At 39.5% G+C, this 18,185-nt stretch overlaps 1 protein-coding gene across 2 annotated transcripts in view; it reads right to left on the bottom strand.

The window, feature by feature from the left end:
- USP24 (ubiquitin specific peptidase 24) overlaps positions 1–18,185 on the bottom strand; it is a 125,560-nt gene that overhangs the window by 89,802 nt on the left and 17,573 nt on the right. Inside the window, exons 2-5 of one of the 2 annotated variants that reach the window (XM_080922047.1) lie at positions 8,623–8,788; positions 7,334–7,401; positions 3,087–3,230; positions 2,374–2,496 (exon numbers count right to left, since the gene is read on the bottom strand). In XM_080922047.1, coding sequence (XP_080778173.1) covers positions 2,374–2,496; positions 3,087–3,230; positions 7,334–7,401; positions 8,623–8,788 — 501 coding nt within the window. The remainder of the gene's footprint in view (positions 1–2,373; positions 2,497–3,086; positions 3,231–7,333; positions 7,402–8,622; positions 8,789–18,185) is intronic. The other variant, XM_080922048.1, reaches the window with a different exon arrangement.

The following is an 18,185-nucleotide window of genomic DNA, read 5'->3' as shown; positions in this document are numbered from 1 at the left end:
GTATTACAAATATAAAACAAAGAAACAGAAATAAGGGGAAAAAGGGAAGGACCATTGAAGACAGAATGAGAAAGTCTTGTGTGTACCCAATCAAAGTTCTAAAAGAAGACAGAATGACAGGGGAAGTCATTCACTAGAAGAGAGCAGCTGAGAAGTGCCAGCACTGAAACCAACTCTGCTGACCACAGTAAGATGCTTGCTATCGCAACAGGAGAGTGGCCAAGAAAGACGGTGATACCAACTCTGGCCTCATACATAGATATGCACAAAGACCTGCAACACGTGTACAAACTCACATGAATCTATGCACCACAGACCTCATCCCCATTCATGCACACCTCCCCCTTGTGTATGCACAAGCACACAAGACATTAACCATTAAACTATGAAGTCCAATCAATGAATCTGCACCAAAAGAAACAATAAGAATATCTTGATCAGCCACTTAAGTTAAAAAGGGTGAAGGAAGAGAAATCTGAAAAAGAAGGGAGATGAATATAACTAGACCAGGAGCCACCTTCTCACCGGGCCTAATCACAGCCAGGAGACACTGCAAATGACAGATTTATTATTCTGACAAATAATAGCTATTGTCCAGAACTTAAAAGCCAATGAAAATATTAAGAAATGTAAAATAACGGTTCAGCCCATTAAAAAAATAAGGCAGTCACCAAGGGACACTTAAGTAAACCATATTTTATAAGTGAGCTACCTTTTAATAGGGTTTAAAAAGAGGTGGGAAATGATAACAAGGTAGGAGTTAAAGGTTGAGGGAACCACAGGAAACAAATTAAAGCTTATATGCATTACTCACGGGAGAATAAAGACAATGAAACTCAGGCTTTGTTAATAAGGTAAAGTTCAGAGTAGCCAGTGGAGTGGCAGAGAAGCTGCAATCTTTCATGAGGTTTGGTGTGAAGAGAACCCATGCTGGAGTCACAAAGGATGTAAGGGCAAGAACATGCAGAGATGGAAAACACCAGAGCATGCAAAGCAGAACAACTCTTTGGGGAGGAAAAGACTAAGACACCAAAGAAGGAACATGAACTCTAAGGAGCAAAATGCTTGAGAAGGCAGGATAGGCAGCCAGGACTCTCCTGGGAGAAGTAATTGCCCTGTGAGAAAAAGGGGAGACACAAGACTGAGCCTTTCTGGTTTCAGTTGTAGAAAGCAAAGGGAAGAAATTAAATGTCTGCTGAGGACTTATCTGCAATAAGCCACTAAGTGTAACACTTTTATACACTCCTGCCCTGGAACACAACAAATGTGCTGTGTTCACAACAAAAAGTGAAGAAAAGATTTTAGTATTTAGGAAAACTATACTGTGCAAGTTCAAATTTCATGACTTGCATAAATTCTTGCACCTTGCTACCTGGCCTTGGGGAAGTACATAGGTAGTTTTAATTCTCATGCAATGAAAAGGGAATAAGATGGAACCTAACTCACAGGATTACTAAGGGATTTAATTAATTCGCCATCCTTGCCACTCAGCAGCAGGAGAGTGCTCCAAGTGTGGTTCATGAGCATCTACAAGGGGATCTGATGCCCCCTTCTGGCATGCAGGTGTACATGCAGCAAAACACTCAACAAAATAGAAATACTCAAGTCATTCACGACTAGAAAGTTATCAGTTTTTTTATACTGTATAGAATAGTCATGAGCCAAGAGCCATGTAATATTATACTTTTAAACAAAAGCAAAGAGTATTGGTATTTATTTTCCAAACCTAGAATAATGTCAGGTAAACATCAAGTGGTCAAATCAAATGTGCTTCTGTTAAGGTGATGGACAGACACTGTTCCTAACAACTAAAATTGACTTATCTCAATTGTCCCTTAAAAACCAGTGTCTGAATTAGAGGACATTTAGATTACACCCTTTTTGTGGGTATAATACTCCTGTCACATGGCAGACCTTTCATTTGCAGAGTCCTGGATCTGGAAATGTAGAAATAAAAGTTTCAATGCTTGTATGTTTGCAAGAAAATTCTAGATAGTACTGATGACTGGTTTCATTATTTTTTTTTTTTTTTTGGGTAGAATTAGTCATTTCAAGTAATTCAAATGCTCTACTCTCTCAAATACCTCTAGAAAACTGGGACATCAATTAAACTGTGGTTCAGATAATCCAGTATATGAAGCAGTGAAGCAATTTCTTTCACAAAATATAATTTCAGATAAAATTTTTCATAACATTACTTAATAGCTACAAAAAAATAAAGAATTTTAATAAATTTTAGGAAGTTCTATTAACCAGATACAATATTTATCCTTTATTTTCAAATGATTTTAACTCTTCTATGTAAAGTCAGTTCTGAAGCACAAAACTTTTTCAGCATATGGATAAAAAAAGGTGAAAAAGAACTACATTTACCTTTTGGAAAGTAGATACAGGTGAAATAGCAAACATATTTCCCTCTCCAAACACCTCTGCCCAGTTCCTCTGAGACACTTTCATTCTGTTTTTAAAGTGGTATTCATTATCAGGATTGAAAGCCTAGATTCAAAGAGAACAGAGAAACATCACCTACTTATATAGAACATATTAGCATTAGAAAAGGAGATAAAATACAGCTTCCGGCTCCTGCACTGATAGAGTTGTTGCAGCACACCGGCAAAGTTCAGGCCTTGGCTAGTGCTGGAGCAAGGGACTGGCACCATGCTCCTCTGCCCGGCTGGTGCCCATGCCATGGGAGATGGAGCCGGCAGGGTGAGAGGTCTGACTTCAGGCAAGGCAGTCCCAGCATCCCTGAGTGGCATCTTGCCACATGTACAGCCAAATGACAGAAGTGGAGACAACAAAGCTGAGGAGAAAGGCGGAACTCTCTGTAAATAAATTTTAAGATGGGAATAATCAGAGAGTTACCATGGAAAGCTACTGGAAATTTATTAAAACTAGAGAAGCATTTCTTCCAAACATGATGGCTGCTCTGTTTTTAAACTAGAAGCAAGGATTCTAACAGCTAAGTTAATATTTTTCATGACAAAATGTTCATATTTTTCATTAGTTACAAGTAGAAGAATAGCAAATTATTTTCAATTAAATCAAAACAAAGAGAGTGGCACTTCATTTTCAAGATACTATACCATTGTAAGCACGCCTAGGAGACCAATGGGTATTGGGTCCTGTTTCATCCTCTCTGCAACCAATTCTATTAGCAGCATCAACATGTTGTAGATTCCTTCATGAATTTCAGTACCCCACTTGTGAACAGCACTTGATGTCAGGAGCTACAAAAACAAAAGGGAATCTAGAGTATAACTTGGAAAAAACCAAAGAAACCTACAGTTTACCAAACAGATCTCCAATAGTAAAAAACACATGACCAAAATAGCCTTTTGGATGCAGATGGCTTTAAGATTAGTAACTGATCCAGCTTCTTCCTGTATCTCAAAATCAGTGCTTCAATTTCTTTATAGCAAAGCATTTTGTTTAAAAGCAATTTTTTCAGGGTCTCTCTAGGAAGTACTAGCTGCCCTAGAAGTCACTATGTAGATTAGGCTGACCTCAAAGTCACAGCCTGGCCTGCCTTTGCATCCTGAGTATTGAGATCAAAGACAAAGAACCCATACCTGGCATTAAAACATTTTTTAATTTGTTCTTCTGTTCTTCATTGTTATTTCAGAAAACCACATAATACAAAGCAAGCAGAAACTTGACATCTACTGTGGAAACTACTGGTTCCTAACTGTTGTGGCCTTCAACAATGTTCTCAAATCCTCAAGAGACACTGTTCTTATTGTACTACATAATGAAAATACCTCTAGTGAGGCATGCCTATTGCTCATGTCATTTACAAAGATCAAAAGATTAAAAGAAAGCATTTTACGAACGGTAAGGTATTAATATATGCTGATAAGACTAACAATCAGTAGCTCTGGAATCTAAGAACAGGAGGATGTGTTGCAAGGATTTTCATATTCATATATATACACACACAATTCACATCGTCCATATCTCAGAAGGATTGTATCTTCTCACCTGTCCACTAATAACTCTCAAAAGGAACAAATCTTATACATACTTTCAATAATTTACTGTACTTCAATTTCCCTTTTTGGTAAGTACAAAAGTAAAAGTTAACTTTTTTTACTGGTAAAGCATATCTAAAACAGCTCAAAATAATAAGATATTGCAATCTACTCACTGTAAAATGTTTTTGGTCCTAAACATCAAATATAAACAATGGTCTAGCATATCAAAATTTGGATGGACGCTTCACCTCTTCAGTCCTTAGGACAAGCAATTCAAGACTAACTGGGAGGTGAGAGAATGAGGACACAAAGCATCACGCTTCAGTCTCTAGGATGTTTTCACAGGGTTTTGTTTAGATGGATGGTGTTTTCTGCTTACTGCTGTTGCTTTAGGCTCTTTGGTGTTTAGTTTTGAGACTGGGTCTCAGCTCAAGCCTCCAACTCTCCATTCTCCACCTCAGCTTCCCAGATACTGGAATTGCAGCTGTGTGCCACCAAGCTAGCAAGCTAGGGAGCTAGTTCCATGCTTCTGGAAGATTTCCATTCACAGGGAAACTACTCTGCACTAAAACCTTACTTTGGTCACACTGAGAACTGAGCAGCGCAGCCTGGACAAGCCCAGATCTCAGTAGTTGTAGAGAGGAATGCCAGATCTACATTTTCTTTTCTGTTTGTTTGTTTATTTGATTTTGCTTTTTTTCCAAGACAGGGCTTCTCTGCATAGCCCTGGCTGTCCTGGACCTTGCTCTGTAGAAGAGGCTGGCCTCGATCAGAGATCAGCCTACTTCTGCCTCCCAAGTGCTGGGATTAAAGGTGTGCCTCACTAGCTCTACATTTTTGTTTTAAAATGTTCAGTTCCACTGTTAGCTCAAATGAGAAAAACTCCAAAGACTACACTTATATAAACTGGCAAGGTACTATTTTTTTGTGGCAACAGTGACTGTACCTAAAAATTACACATTAAAATGAAGCATTGATTATGATGTTTCATGTGATCTCAATAAAACGCAGCCCTCTGTTCTTGTCTCATTAGCTCACTTTCCCTTGAACATCAAGTTCTTCTAGGAGACAGGGAGCTGGGGAGCACCTTGTGTAGAGATGGGCATACGATTTAAACATAACCACGCACTGGAGCTGACTGGGGTGACTTCTGCTGGCAGAATAAACAAGTCAGATGGAAGGTGAAGGTGAAGAAACCCCAGTGACAACAGAGCCTTTCCTGCACCTTCACCATGCTATCAGCACTGCTATCTAGAAAAGCTGGAGGTGGAAGGAGGAGCCTCACTCTAGGAAGTAGTTACAGAAAGCAGCACCCAATAGATTAAATCCGCCCAGTTTGTGAAGGTCACGCCCAAAGGCACACCCAAGTCAGCTGTTCTGGCTTAATCAAAGAAAGCAAGGCAAACCTTGAAGGTGGAAAGTCTTTAGTTCTAAGCCCTGAGGAACTTTAACTTTCAGCAATTCATATAACAGCATCTCTATGCTCATGGTTCCAGAGAAAAGCAAGCAACTAGCACTCGATTACAGTTATCAGCTAAGGGTACAATATGAAACAGGTCTCCCAAGCAACTGTTTGGAGTTAAGAGTATTATACACCAAATATGAAACTCACTACAGACTTTCTAGATCTGGAGCTTCTCAACCTAAAGGCTGTTTTGTTTTCTTGCTTAGAAATTTGTTAAATGTTTTATTTATGTACATGTGTGTTTGAATGTTTGTATCCGCAGGTGTATGTGGGTGCAAGAAGAGGGTGTCATGTCTCCTGGAACTAGAGTTACAAGTATTTGCCTGACACAAATGCTAGGAACCAAACTCTGGTCCTCTTCAAGAACAGCAAGTGCACTTAACAGCTGAGCAAACTCTTGGCCCCTATAGGCTGTTTTTAAACTAATAAGTTGTTTCCCATGACTAAATAAACAAGCATTTCCTTCTCTGTAAGCCTATGTTCATACATGACATATGTCAGACTAGCACATCTGCTATTTTAAAGCTTTTATATATTAAGAGTACTTTCTATTTAAAATTGATTAATTTTAATATAAATCAATAAACAAATTCATCTAAAGAACAGACCTTGATTCTAAATAAGTTCCATCAAAATGACAACTTAAAGAAATTTATTCCCTTTTTTCAAAGATTAAACCATTTTGTTTCTCAAATTAATTTTGTTATTGCGTAAGCCTTGAATCAGGGATATTATACCAAAGTGCAAACAGGAATAACCATTTACAAATAGATCATTTGTGTCAATGAGTGTTAAGATAAATAAAATATCATCCATCTATAGGTCTACTGACTTAATTTGCATATGGGACAAAAATTAATGCAAAAAATTCTAAGTATAAAATGGAGGAAACCCATCTCGGCTAAGTGAACTGAGCAGCACTTAACTTTCTTCCGAGGAAAAGCACGGCCCCTTTCTCTTGTGAGGAAAAAGACGCAGGTCCTGAAAAGGCAATCAGGCTGAGTCAGACTGCTTTTACAAGTCTGTGGCCTCCAGTTGAAAAAAATGGCTGTCTAGGAGAAGTGACCAAAATGAGGAGCAAACCTATTACTCTGGCTTTGACAAGAGATGTTCTCAGTCATGTCATTTTTTTCAGGAAGAACAAACTTTTAGTTTAAAATATGTTTATGCCTTAGTAAAACAATAAACAGAACGATCCCTGAACCCTAGGTGCAGGATTTGTGTTGTAGATATATCAGCTGGAACTGGGCTCAATGATCCTGCATTTTGATTGGTTTTTCTGTTATGGTGCCCATTTAATACAAGGAGACATTTCTATGATGAGGAGTAAAAAAATACAGACTAAGCAAGTTATAGTTATACATTTAGAATTATCTACCTTTCTCTCTTCTCTCTCCATTCACACACACACATATATATACATAACAACAATTAAAGAAAAAAAGAGGCCATGAATTTGAAAGAAATCAAGAAAGAATACATAAAAGGTCTGGAGGGAGGAAAGAAGGGAAATGATAATATTATAATCTCAAAAAATTAAAAATCAAAACAAAAACTAATTAACATAAAGTGGCTATGACTTGAGTAATAAACGCTAATTTACTAAGTGTCACAACCTTTAGTTTATTAAGATACACAATCCGCTATTATAAATTAATCTATTCTTAAGCTACTAAATATTAAGAAGTAAGAGTTATATTTACCAAAGGTAAGTGTAAACATTTAAATGGAATGGAAGTAAATTATTTAGTTTCAAATTCAGAGCTTACTTCTTATTAGAGAATTTCTCAGTGAAACAAAATTCATGAACTGATTGCATAGATTTTTACATATGTGTAAGCTCCTAAAACTAAAACCTTTGCCCCTACCAGCAATCAAATCAACACTTTCTTACCTTCTTAAATGCTTCAGGCATGCACCGTTCCATAAATCGTTTGCAGTTCTCATCAGACTCTGAAAGACCTTGGTTAAACAGATAAGAGCATATAAGTTATATAGATTCCAAGTGCTTTTTGTAGACATTATATATTTGTTCTAAATTCATAAATAGATAGGTAGATAGATAGATAGATAGATAGATAGATAAATAGATAGAGATATATACACACTATTTATCTCAAAACTTTGGTTCTTAAGCAATTATTAAAAGCAGGCATTCTGCTGTAGTATGCTGAGAAATAATGATAGCATTCAATTAGATTCTAGTTAAACCTGAAATGGACAGTCTTATGTCTTACTGTCACAGTGGCTTACATGATCTGATAAAACAACCAGCAGCTGCTTAGTGCCACTAATTGCCTGAACAGCCATTTATAAAAGCACAAATATTCAAAACATATGCCTAAATCACTCCTCTCCTATATTATGTAGATGAACTCTGTAAATAAAACAAAAGAACTGTGTCTGGCACCAAGAAAACAGCAAGGAATGAATGCTATGGGAATGGAAAAACCTATTGTAAATGAATGCATTGCTTTTTAAAGTTACTGTGTATACTTATTTACTGTGGGGGTGAGTAATGCATGTGTGTGGAGGTTGGAGGACAGCTTTCAGGAATAGAACTCTCCTTCCATTCCACCATCTAGGTCTCAGCGTTAAAACTCAGGTCATTAGACTTGGAGGCAAGGGCATCTACCTACTACAACAACTCACTGGATCCAGAATGCTTTTCTCTCTTAAACTTAGTAATGAAATTTATTATTAGGAATATTGATAAACAATTCTAATTTCCAGAATCCTTGCCTAGCATCCTAACAGGCTCTTAATAAATGCCAGTGTTGGGAAATCAATACTAAATACACCATAAATGTCTCTTGAGATTAAACTTAGGACTAGTCAAAATATTTCTTTTTGAAGCATCTTACATTTAATCACGACGGTAAACTACACACTCTTTCCAGCCCTCCTCACTCTCAGGGACTTGGCCTCACAGTTGCTAGGGAAGTGCACTGCCAGACCTCTCTCTATTCTGCAAAGCCCTGAGTAGAAAGTGCTTCAAGCTCTCAGAGAAAAAGTTTATTTTTGTCTCTACAAAGCTTCTCAATTATAAGAAATCTTATGTTCTACTAGAAATGAAAACAACTGGTTTATTCGAAGCTTTTATCATCTCACAGGGAATGACAAAGACTGAGAAAATAAATGGTATGACCAAAATCACAGACAATGATTTATGTGGAAGCTCACCAAGTCTTGCTAAGTAGGTAGAAGCCAGCAGACATTTGCCTAGTGATTCTTCTCGTTTGTATGGGATAGACCAATGATCAGTCAAAACGCGGCTTTCCAGCTCATACAGATTTGTTGTAGGAAATTCAATTCCTTCTCCTGAGCAATTTCCATTTTCATCATTCTTCTGAGAGAAAGAGATGAAGATTTTTTTAAAAAGGCTCCAATTAGTGACTTCCTCCAAATACTCAGAGTTTACACAGAGCAGACCAATGGTAGTTATGTGTACCAACAGTGTGAATTCATCTTTCTCAAAAACTACAACTTCACCAAACTCCAGAAATTCTCATCATTCTGACATCCCCACTTCCTCTCAAAGGTTATCATTCTCTTGAATTCTCATTTTCTCTTTATAAAATATTAAAACGACATCACTGTCAGCCACGCTACTCTCTAACTATGAGGTTGAACTTGAAGGCGCCATCTAATCTGCTGCTTTTATCCCCTCACCAATGACAAGATCATACCCAATAGGGATCCCAGAGTCCTTACTCCCCCAAATGACTGCTGTTATGTCCACAACCGAACTTTACACAGCTTTAAACCAACCACCATATATCAATCTTTTCCCAAAACTTCTTAGGAATATTAGATCTTCTGCTTGACACTTCTCCTAAAAAGCCAGGTTTTTCCTCCTTTGCCCATGCCTACCTGAAAGTCTGGATTTTCCTTCTCTACACCCTTCTCTTTAGCCACCAACTATATGAGTACCGCAAGCCACAATGCTGGGCCTCAAGCCTCTTCTCTATTCCAGCCACTCTTCATACTTATCTCTTCTCCAAATCTCCATCAGGACCCATAGACAACTCATGAACTTTTGATATGTAAAGTTGTGTGTGTGTGTATGTGTTTGTGTATTATGTGCATGTGGGTGCCCAATGAGGGCATAAGAGAACACTGGATTCCCTGAAGTTAACAGGTTGTCATAACATTCCCAATGGGGGTAGTGGGAACTAAACTCTGGTCCTCTCTCTCTGCAAGGGCACCAAGTACTCTTGAACAACTAAGCTATCTCACCAGCCTCAGATGATCCATAAATTTCTATCTCAGCATAGCTCTTTCTTCTGACCTACAGGCTCACAAATGCAGAGTCTTCTTTAATATCTTTTCCAATTCAATGAGTTCCAAAACTAAGTTCATGTTCTTCTCCTTATTGCAGTCCATTTCTCCTGTCTTTCATGCTGGCAAATGGCCGATTTGTTGGACAGCAAATCAGAAACCAGGATACCATACTTAACACTTTGTTTTCTTATCCCCATCCTCAAGATGTAGTCATTGTGCCTAAAACCCTTCATTCCTCTCAGATCCATGTACTTCTGTCTTCATAGCCACCTCCTGACCCACTTTACTCCTGGATTATTTTACATGCTTCCTAACTGGTAGGGGGTGGGGTGGAGAAAGAGGCCACCTCATACAGCTCTCCACACTGACCTTAAAAAGACACAAATCTAATGTTAACCTCAAAATACTTTATGTCCTTAAAAGCAGTTTTTAAATGTTCTACAAGACCTTGTGAGTGACCTATCTTCTATCTCCCTCTCTAGCTTTCTCTTGTTTCTCTGAGATCTACTAGCTTCCTGAGAGGCATAGCACAGTAATACTTCTATATTACCACTTTGCTACTCTCATAATCAAAAACTTTATTTCCCTTGGCCTTCAAAAAGAGTGGGGCTTTGTGTTCCAACTTGATGTCTAAGCCTAAATCGTGAAAAGGGAATTAGCCCATGCAAAGCTGTAACTCTTAATGGCTGGAGGAAGATGTGCCTTTAGTTTTCACCATGCTAGCTTGTAAGGAAGAAAGCAAATGGAACCCAGACCGTCCAAAACCTTCAAGTTATTTAAAACCTAGCTTCAATCAGGCCATAATTCACCCACAACAAAATAACAAGACCATTCCATAAAACCACTATAACTTCAATAAAGAAAAAATCCACTATTATAAGATAGAAATGATAAAGCACAAAAACATTATTTTCAATTTCATCAATGTATCTTTTTAAATGTGCATCAACTCTCATAACTTAATACCAAAGTTATATCCATCAGAGAACTATTACCCTGAAAATAAAAAAAACATAAATATGTTACAGTATGAATACACTTCAAAATGTTATGCTAAATCATAAGTCTGACATGTTAGTCCACATACTGTACCATGCTACTTCTGTGAAATGTCCGAAAGAGGCAAATCCACAGCCACACAGGACAGCAGCTCTTGGGGAGTTAGAAAGGGGAGTAACTGATGATGGGTTAATATGCTGAAGTTAAGTAGTTATGATGGTACACCCGACTGTGCACAAATACTATATGGCATGTGAATTATATCTCAAGAGAATCATTAGGAGGATTAACACATTAAGGGTAGCAATTATAGTCCCTTAACCAAGAATTTCAAAACAGCATAGAACTTTATGATCTGTAATAAAATACAATACCTGTGGCCAGTAAGACAGTTTTAAAACAATTTAAAAATAGTGATTAGGGTCTGATAGAAAACAGCCCACAGGCTGCTAAGTGTTAATGCTTTTTAGTCTGTAAAACAGAAAGAATAAAGAGAGTCAGGGTATATATGATCTAGGTATACTGTATATATGAAATTGTCAAAGACAGCCTTTTTTTAAAAAGGAGGGAAAGCTATGTGATGTCTGAGTGGAGGCAGCACTGCGCTGTGAGGAAGCTGCTGCCAGACGGGAACTTCTGAGTGTTCTGAGGAAACAGCCATGTGAACCCATGTGTAGACTGGTTACTATTCTGAGTCATCATTTTGAGTTGGGCCTGATCATGGCAAAAACTATATATTAAGCAGAGCAAAACAAACAAACAAACACGGCACACAGGAGCTTAGGACGGTCCTACTGAAACGTAGTTCCAACAGACATAACACATGGGAGGCATTTAAGAAAAACTTAAGGATATAATTATTTTCTTATTGGACATAGAAAGACACCAAATCTAAATGATAAAAGTAACCAGTAATGGTCATTCATTCTACGTTAATTAGAAATAATCTATTGGCAAGGTGCTTAATACTAGAGAACAGACACAAAGGCTCCTTCCCTAGGAGGATGGTATAGAGTAGAGAAAGGGACAAAGGGGTGCGAGAGGTAAGCAGCCTAAGAACTCAGAGTCCCCCAAGTGGAAACACAGAGCACATTCAAACCAGGACTGTTTAACTTTCAAAAGTAGCAATACCTCACTCAGTGTTTTCAGCTTTATATATAAAAAGAGGGAATCCCTTTATTTTTTACTATATTCCCTTAATTTCACTTAAAATTGAAAATTACTGTAACAAAACAGGATCCTGAACCTGTCCTGTGTTCCTTAGTTTCCTCAGTGAGAAACAGGGACTAGAATTAATACACAGAAAACAGGAACATAACATAAAGTAGCCTGGCCTTTCTTCAGGCTGTTAGTAAGTACTTCTCTCTCAGCTGGACTGACTAGCCATGGTATATTAAAGGCATATATATACATATACATATATATATATGGCACATACATTATTAAAGGCACATAGATATATGTATGTGTATGCATATGTATATGAATATGGTATATATAAATGTCCCATATCCTATGAACTAATAGTTCTGCTGGAATCTGTTTTCTTCCTCCTCCTTCCCTCCTAAGGTGGTAGTCTGAGAAAGGACAGCCCCTATAGGCTCATATATTTGAATGTTTGGTTCCCAGGTGGTAGATTATTTAGAAAGGATCAGGAGGTGTGGCCTTGTTGGAGGAGGCATGTCAACAGAGGACAGAGGTTTCAAGGGACCAGGCCAGGCTGAGTATTGCTCTCTTTCTACCTCCATCTTGCAGATCTGCTGCAAGGTCTCAGGCTACTGCTCCACAGCCACACTTGCCTGCCTTCCACCATGCTTCCCACCATGACTGTCATGAACTAACCCTCTAAAACTTCCTAATGCTTTTACATGATGCCTTGGTTATGGAGTGTCTTCACAGCTACTAGAGCATAACAAAACACTTCCTAATCTCTGAAAGCTTTGTAAAATTCTTGCAATCAACTGATCAGCATAAGACCTCAGAAATTCCCTGAACAGTCCTCAACATAGCTTTAGCTGAGGACCTTCATATGTTGCTTAGACTGATACAAGGTTCATGTAAGTGTCATGCCTTGGACCTGTGCCCCTCTCCCTACACAAACTGCTACCTGTCTTACTCAGGGTTTCTAGTACTGTGATAAAACCATAAACAAAGCAGCTTAGGGAGGAAAGAGTAATTATTTTGCTTACACAGTCCATTGACAGAAGCCAAGGCAGGAAGCTGGAAGCAAGAGCTGAAGCAGAGGCCATGAAGGAGAACTGTACACAGTCTTATCCCTGTGGTTTGCTCAGCCAGCTTTTTAAACAGTCCTGGACCACCTGCCCAGGGGTGGTACCTCCCATAGTAGGTGATTTCCCCTACACCAATCATAAATCAATAAAATGCCCCACAGACTTGCCTAGAGAGCAGTCTGGTGGACATAATTCCTCAAGTTGAGATGCCCTCTTCCCAGATATGTCTGGCTTTGTGACAAACAGACAAAACACACATAAAAAGAAAACAGCCCACCATTCTCTCTTCCATTTCTTACCCCTGTTGCTGTGTTGCTGACAGGTACCTAAGAAGAAAAATTTACTTCCTGTACTGGGTATATGCTCTCCCCCATGCTAACAACCCCCTCCCTCTCCTTCCTCCCTTCCTCCATCTCTCTCTGTTCCAGCCCCTATAGCACAAGGTCCTGTCATGAAACCATGCACACCAGAGATGATCTTCTCTCTCCCCAAAATGTCTATCTCAATTAGAATGTCCTTCTCAGACTGAGATTTCTACTCCTACAAAGTCACTTCAAGTATCACCTCTTCCGAATTTCCAATATACTTCCAAACAAAGGAATGTCCTCTGTCTTCTATTTTAACACAGCATTAGCATTCTGCCCTTTCTGAAAGCTGTGATTAACACACAACAGGTTCTGATGTTGAAGCCTAGAGAAAACAATTAGATACGAGATTCTAATTTCTTGTAAGGAACATGTTACTCCAGAGTGCTATGTAAAAACACGAGGGAACCATTCAGGTTTTAAAAAGAAAATTTGCACCCCCCCCCCCAAAAAAAAAGCATGCACATGAGCAAACCTTGAGGCTAAATGAAATAAGCCCGTCACAGAAGGCTAGTAGTGTATGACTCCTTGTGAGCAGTACTAAAGTAGTCAGACATAGAAACAGAGCAGAGTGGTGTTTGCCACAGGCTAGTGACAAAGTATCTGAACGGGTATGGAGCTTAAGATTTCTGTAACACAATGAATTTCTAGAGATCTGTTTCACAACCTTATGAACATACTTAGCACTACTGAAATACACACTTTAGAAAAGAAATTCCCCACAATCACAGTTGAAGGCAGCCTATTACATGAAATTATACATAAGCCAAATCCCAGTACACAACTACTTCATGATACCAGTCCTTCTCAGGCCTAACCCACCAGCATATTTAATTCTGCTGCTCCCTGGCTATTCCTTGAAAGCCCTCTATTACTGGGTTCTAGAAAAGCCCTTGCCTAGTTCCTCATCATCCAGTGTCTAGACTCTGCACCTTGGAATCCAGTTTTCAGGCCACTTCTCTGACTGGTTTTGTGTGTCATCTTGATACAAGCCAGAGCATCACAGAGAAAGGAGCATCAGTTGAGAAAATGCCTCCATGAGATCCAGGTTTAAGGCACTTTCTTAATTAGTAATCAATGGGAGAGAGTCCTGCCCATTGTGGGTAGTGCCATCCCAGGGCTGGTGGTCCGGGTTCTGTAAGAAAATAAGCTGAGCAAACCAGTAAGCCTCCATGGCCTCTGCATCAGCTCCTGCCTCCAGGTTCCTGCCCTGTTTGGATTCCTATCCCGACTTCCTCCAATGGTTGGCTATGATCTGGAAGTATAAGCCAAATAAACCCTTTCCTCCCCAACTTGCTTTTTGGTCACATTGTTTCACTGCAGCCTTAGAAACCTCATGCTCAGGTGGAATCCTGTTTGCACCCCTTGCCTCTCTAAACACCTTTTTACAAGTTGAATTACCCAACTCCCCAGGAACCTGCACACGGAAGAGTAAGACAAGGTCAGGCAGTGCTGAGCTTTGGAATGTCTGAGAAATCATGGTGTTTTGTTCTGAATTACTGTTTACACCCTGTCCTCCCCGTGGAGTAACGCTGCCCTGTTGAGAATGCACGTGCCAGCAGCTCTAAGTCCCACTTCTGAGCAGAAGGCTTCCACTTTGGCTACTTATAGCCCTTCTCTGGACTCCACTCCTATCTAATCCCCTTTCTGACTTCACTTGAATATCCCTTAATCCCCCAACTCCCGATCCTTCCCACCTAATCATGTTTCCTGGTTTAAAATCTTCAACTCCTTCATTTTTCTTCCCAAAGCTGAGGAGCCAGACCCCCACATTAAACCCCAACAATATTTGCTTCTCTGCTGTGCTGCAAACACTCCAGCCCTGTTCTTACCTGAACTCTCTGCACTAAGTGTTCCTTCCACTGAAAGCGAAAATCAAACGGCACAACCACTACTTTTTAGATAAAGTTATCCTGGAGCACAAACCTACTCATTCATCTGGTTACTTTCATATGACAACAGTGGGCTGAGGAGAGACAGAGAGACGTCATGGCTCACTAGCTTTAAGTGTTTACTATGAGGTTCTAAAGAGCACAATTCTCCTAGTAAGAGGCAGTGCCTTCACCCTCTTCCGGTCTTAGTTCAGACATGACCTCCATAAAGCCTGCCCTGAACGATCTATTTTAAAAGCATTCTGCCCTGTCATGCTTACATACTCAGTCTAGTTAGTTCTCCCACTTTCTCCCACAGTACTTAAAACCATGCAACATTCTACATTTTACTTATTTATCCTGGTGATTTGTTTGATACATATTTCACTCTACTTATTTATCCACCTTCCCTGGACTACATGCAATATAAAGTTTTCACCGGGAAGAATGTCTTTTTGTTGCATTATCTAAGCTAGTCACAGAAAGGAAGATGTTCCATAAATATTTGATGAATGAATCAGGGATGGCTAGACACCTGATAAATACTTGTAAAAATGAAGAGAAGGGGAAGGGATCCTGACAGAGAACGCTGTGTACTCAGGCAATTCGGAGTGACATACTGAAATCACATTTCCTATCTTCCTAGTACCAAGTTATGAGCTGTTTTAAGCCATGTATGAGGGTATTTGGTGCCTGCACTCAGGCGATGTTACGTAACAGAAGGAGCCATGTCTTGTCCACTCAGTTTCCAGTGTCTACACTCTGATACCCAGATCCTTACAGAGCCTCTCCAGACATACCCCAGAACATCCGCCCAGAACAGGTCTAGCAGCCAAGTGCTTAGGTCACTCTGGCACTGCCTGATCCCTCTTTATAGATGAAATTTTAATTAAAATCTCCCACAAAATAATTCTAATACCTACCTGAACACAACAAAAAGTTCCTTCAAGCTTCACTTACTAACTTGTGAGAGAAACATGTCATTTGTTGCTTTGCTTCTAACTCCAAAAGGTTTTGTGGGCAATGAGTAAATAAGATCACTTTCCACATTTTCCAGTATGAAAGAGAATTCTCCAGCGCGCGTGCTCTCTCTCTCTCTCTCTCTCTCTCTCTCTCTCTCTCTCTCTCTCTCTGTGTGTGTGTGTGTGTGTGTGTGTGTGTGTGTGAGTGTGTGTGTGTGTGTGTGTGAGAGAGAGAGAGAGTGAGAGAGAGAGCATATGCCCTGAAAACCCAAATTCCAAATGCACAAGAGTAAAGTAATATACCTTAAGAATTTATCTACACAAATATAACTCCATTCTTTTATATTACTCCTTTTAGAAGAGACTCAATGTTCACTCAAGCAATGCATTCTAATTTGCCTTAATGTTTACAGCTGTCAGATAATTCATTTGTAAGAAAATGATCCAAAAATGAGACCTGAGGACAAAGGTGAGTAAAACACAAAAGGGAGAAAGCAAGGCCCCAGTGTTCCTGTTCCTGGTGTGGAGAGAACAGGGGATTGCAGGTCCAGAAGCTTAGTATCAGCCTAGGTGAGTGCTGTTCAGCCAAGACCTTCTCCTTGAAGTGGGGACACTCATTCTCCTCACAGTGGGGACACCCACTGCACACTCATACCTGGTCAAGTACTGAGAAAAGGTTACTGGTGAGAAGAAAGTTGTGGAAGAGTGGGTGGAAAGACTGTAAAAGGCTGTCTTGTGGACACAGCACTGCTGCTGCACTCATGTTACCCACTGACAACCCATCCAAGATGGGGGTCCATCAACATTCCACCACAGACAGGGGAGGGGCTCATGAGGATTGCCTCTCTCAGAGGAGCTGCTGGCAACACCCATCCCAGTGGTATAGCCAGTTAAGATGCCCTTGATCCAATAAATGCTCACCTGTGCTGCATGCAATCCTAATTTATCAGCAGGTCACCAAAAAACATCAAAAGCAGCCATCACACAAAGAAAAGACATGAAAATAAGAAGGGGCTTGTTGGGAAGGAGAGGCTCCACAGGAGTAATACAGGTAAGAGGGAGATGGGGATGTGTGAAAAAGACCCAAAGACATGTATGAAATTGACAAAAAATAAAAACATTAAAGACACAAATCAACAAAGGGTGAAGTCTCACCATTAGTTGTGGAGCTTTCCTGGCTCAAATTTAGGCTGGATATTTATTTGTTGGGAAAATTGTCCTGTATACGAAGGGTGATTAAAACTGTGAGCTCTGAGAGTTAAGGAGACTCTCAGAGATTGCCAAAGCCAAGTGCTACAAATACTGGCACACACCACTGTGCTGAGTTTAGGTGGTCCTGAGCTAACCCAGAGCTCCATTCAGACTAGGTAAGCACTCTACCAACCAAACACATCCTCAGCCCTCCTGGCTTAATCGTATGGTAAAATGTTTTCTCTTTCTTCACTAAAAGGGATAATCTCTGCAAATAATCTCTTTACGGAAGTCCTAACTCCTAAAATTGAAGATTGTTTTTAAAGCATTTACTGTGTGTGTTCTTTCCTATGTACAATGCTGTTCTATGAGCTAAAGAAAAACAAAGTAAAGGAAGTAGTACAAAATACCTAAGATCAAGTTTAATGTGTTAAGTCCAAAACTGGTTCATTATTAAAACACTGGCAAGAGTTCAAAAAATTCGTTCCCACAAACTGTAATGAAAAGAAAACACCCTGACAGGAATCTGCTCAAAGACTCCCAAAATTTATATGACTTTTAGCAATGGTTTAAAGTTTTAGTCAACCAGCTTGGTCTACATAGAGAGTTCTAGGACAGAAAGAACTACACAGCTAGACCTGGTCTCCAAAAACAGACAGACAAACAGAAAGACAGATGGGTAACTTTAGGACATGAATGGAACAGATTTCAAAATAGTGATGCAACAAATCCAAACACCGGAGTCCGGAGCAGACCCTCTCACTTAACTCAGAGCCTCAATACTGTGCACAGCAGGCTGGCCCAGTCCTCAAAGCACTCCCAGTTCAGCATGAGTGAAAGATA

Source organism: Micromys minutus, assembly GCF_963924665.1.
Source record: "Micromys minutus genome assembly, chromosome: 9".
NCBI lineage: Eukaryota > Metazoa > Chordata > Mammalia > Rodentia > Muridae > Micromys > Micromys minutus.
The sequence above is the reverse complement of the archived record's forward strand: the minus strand, read 5'-3'. Positions and strand labels throughout refer to the sequence as shown.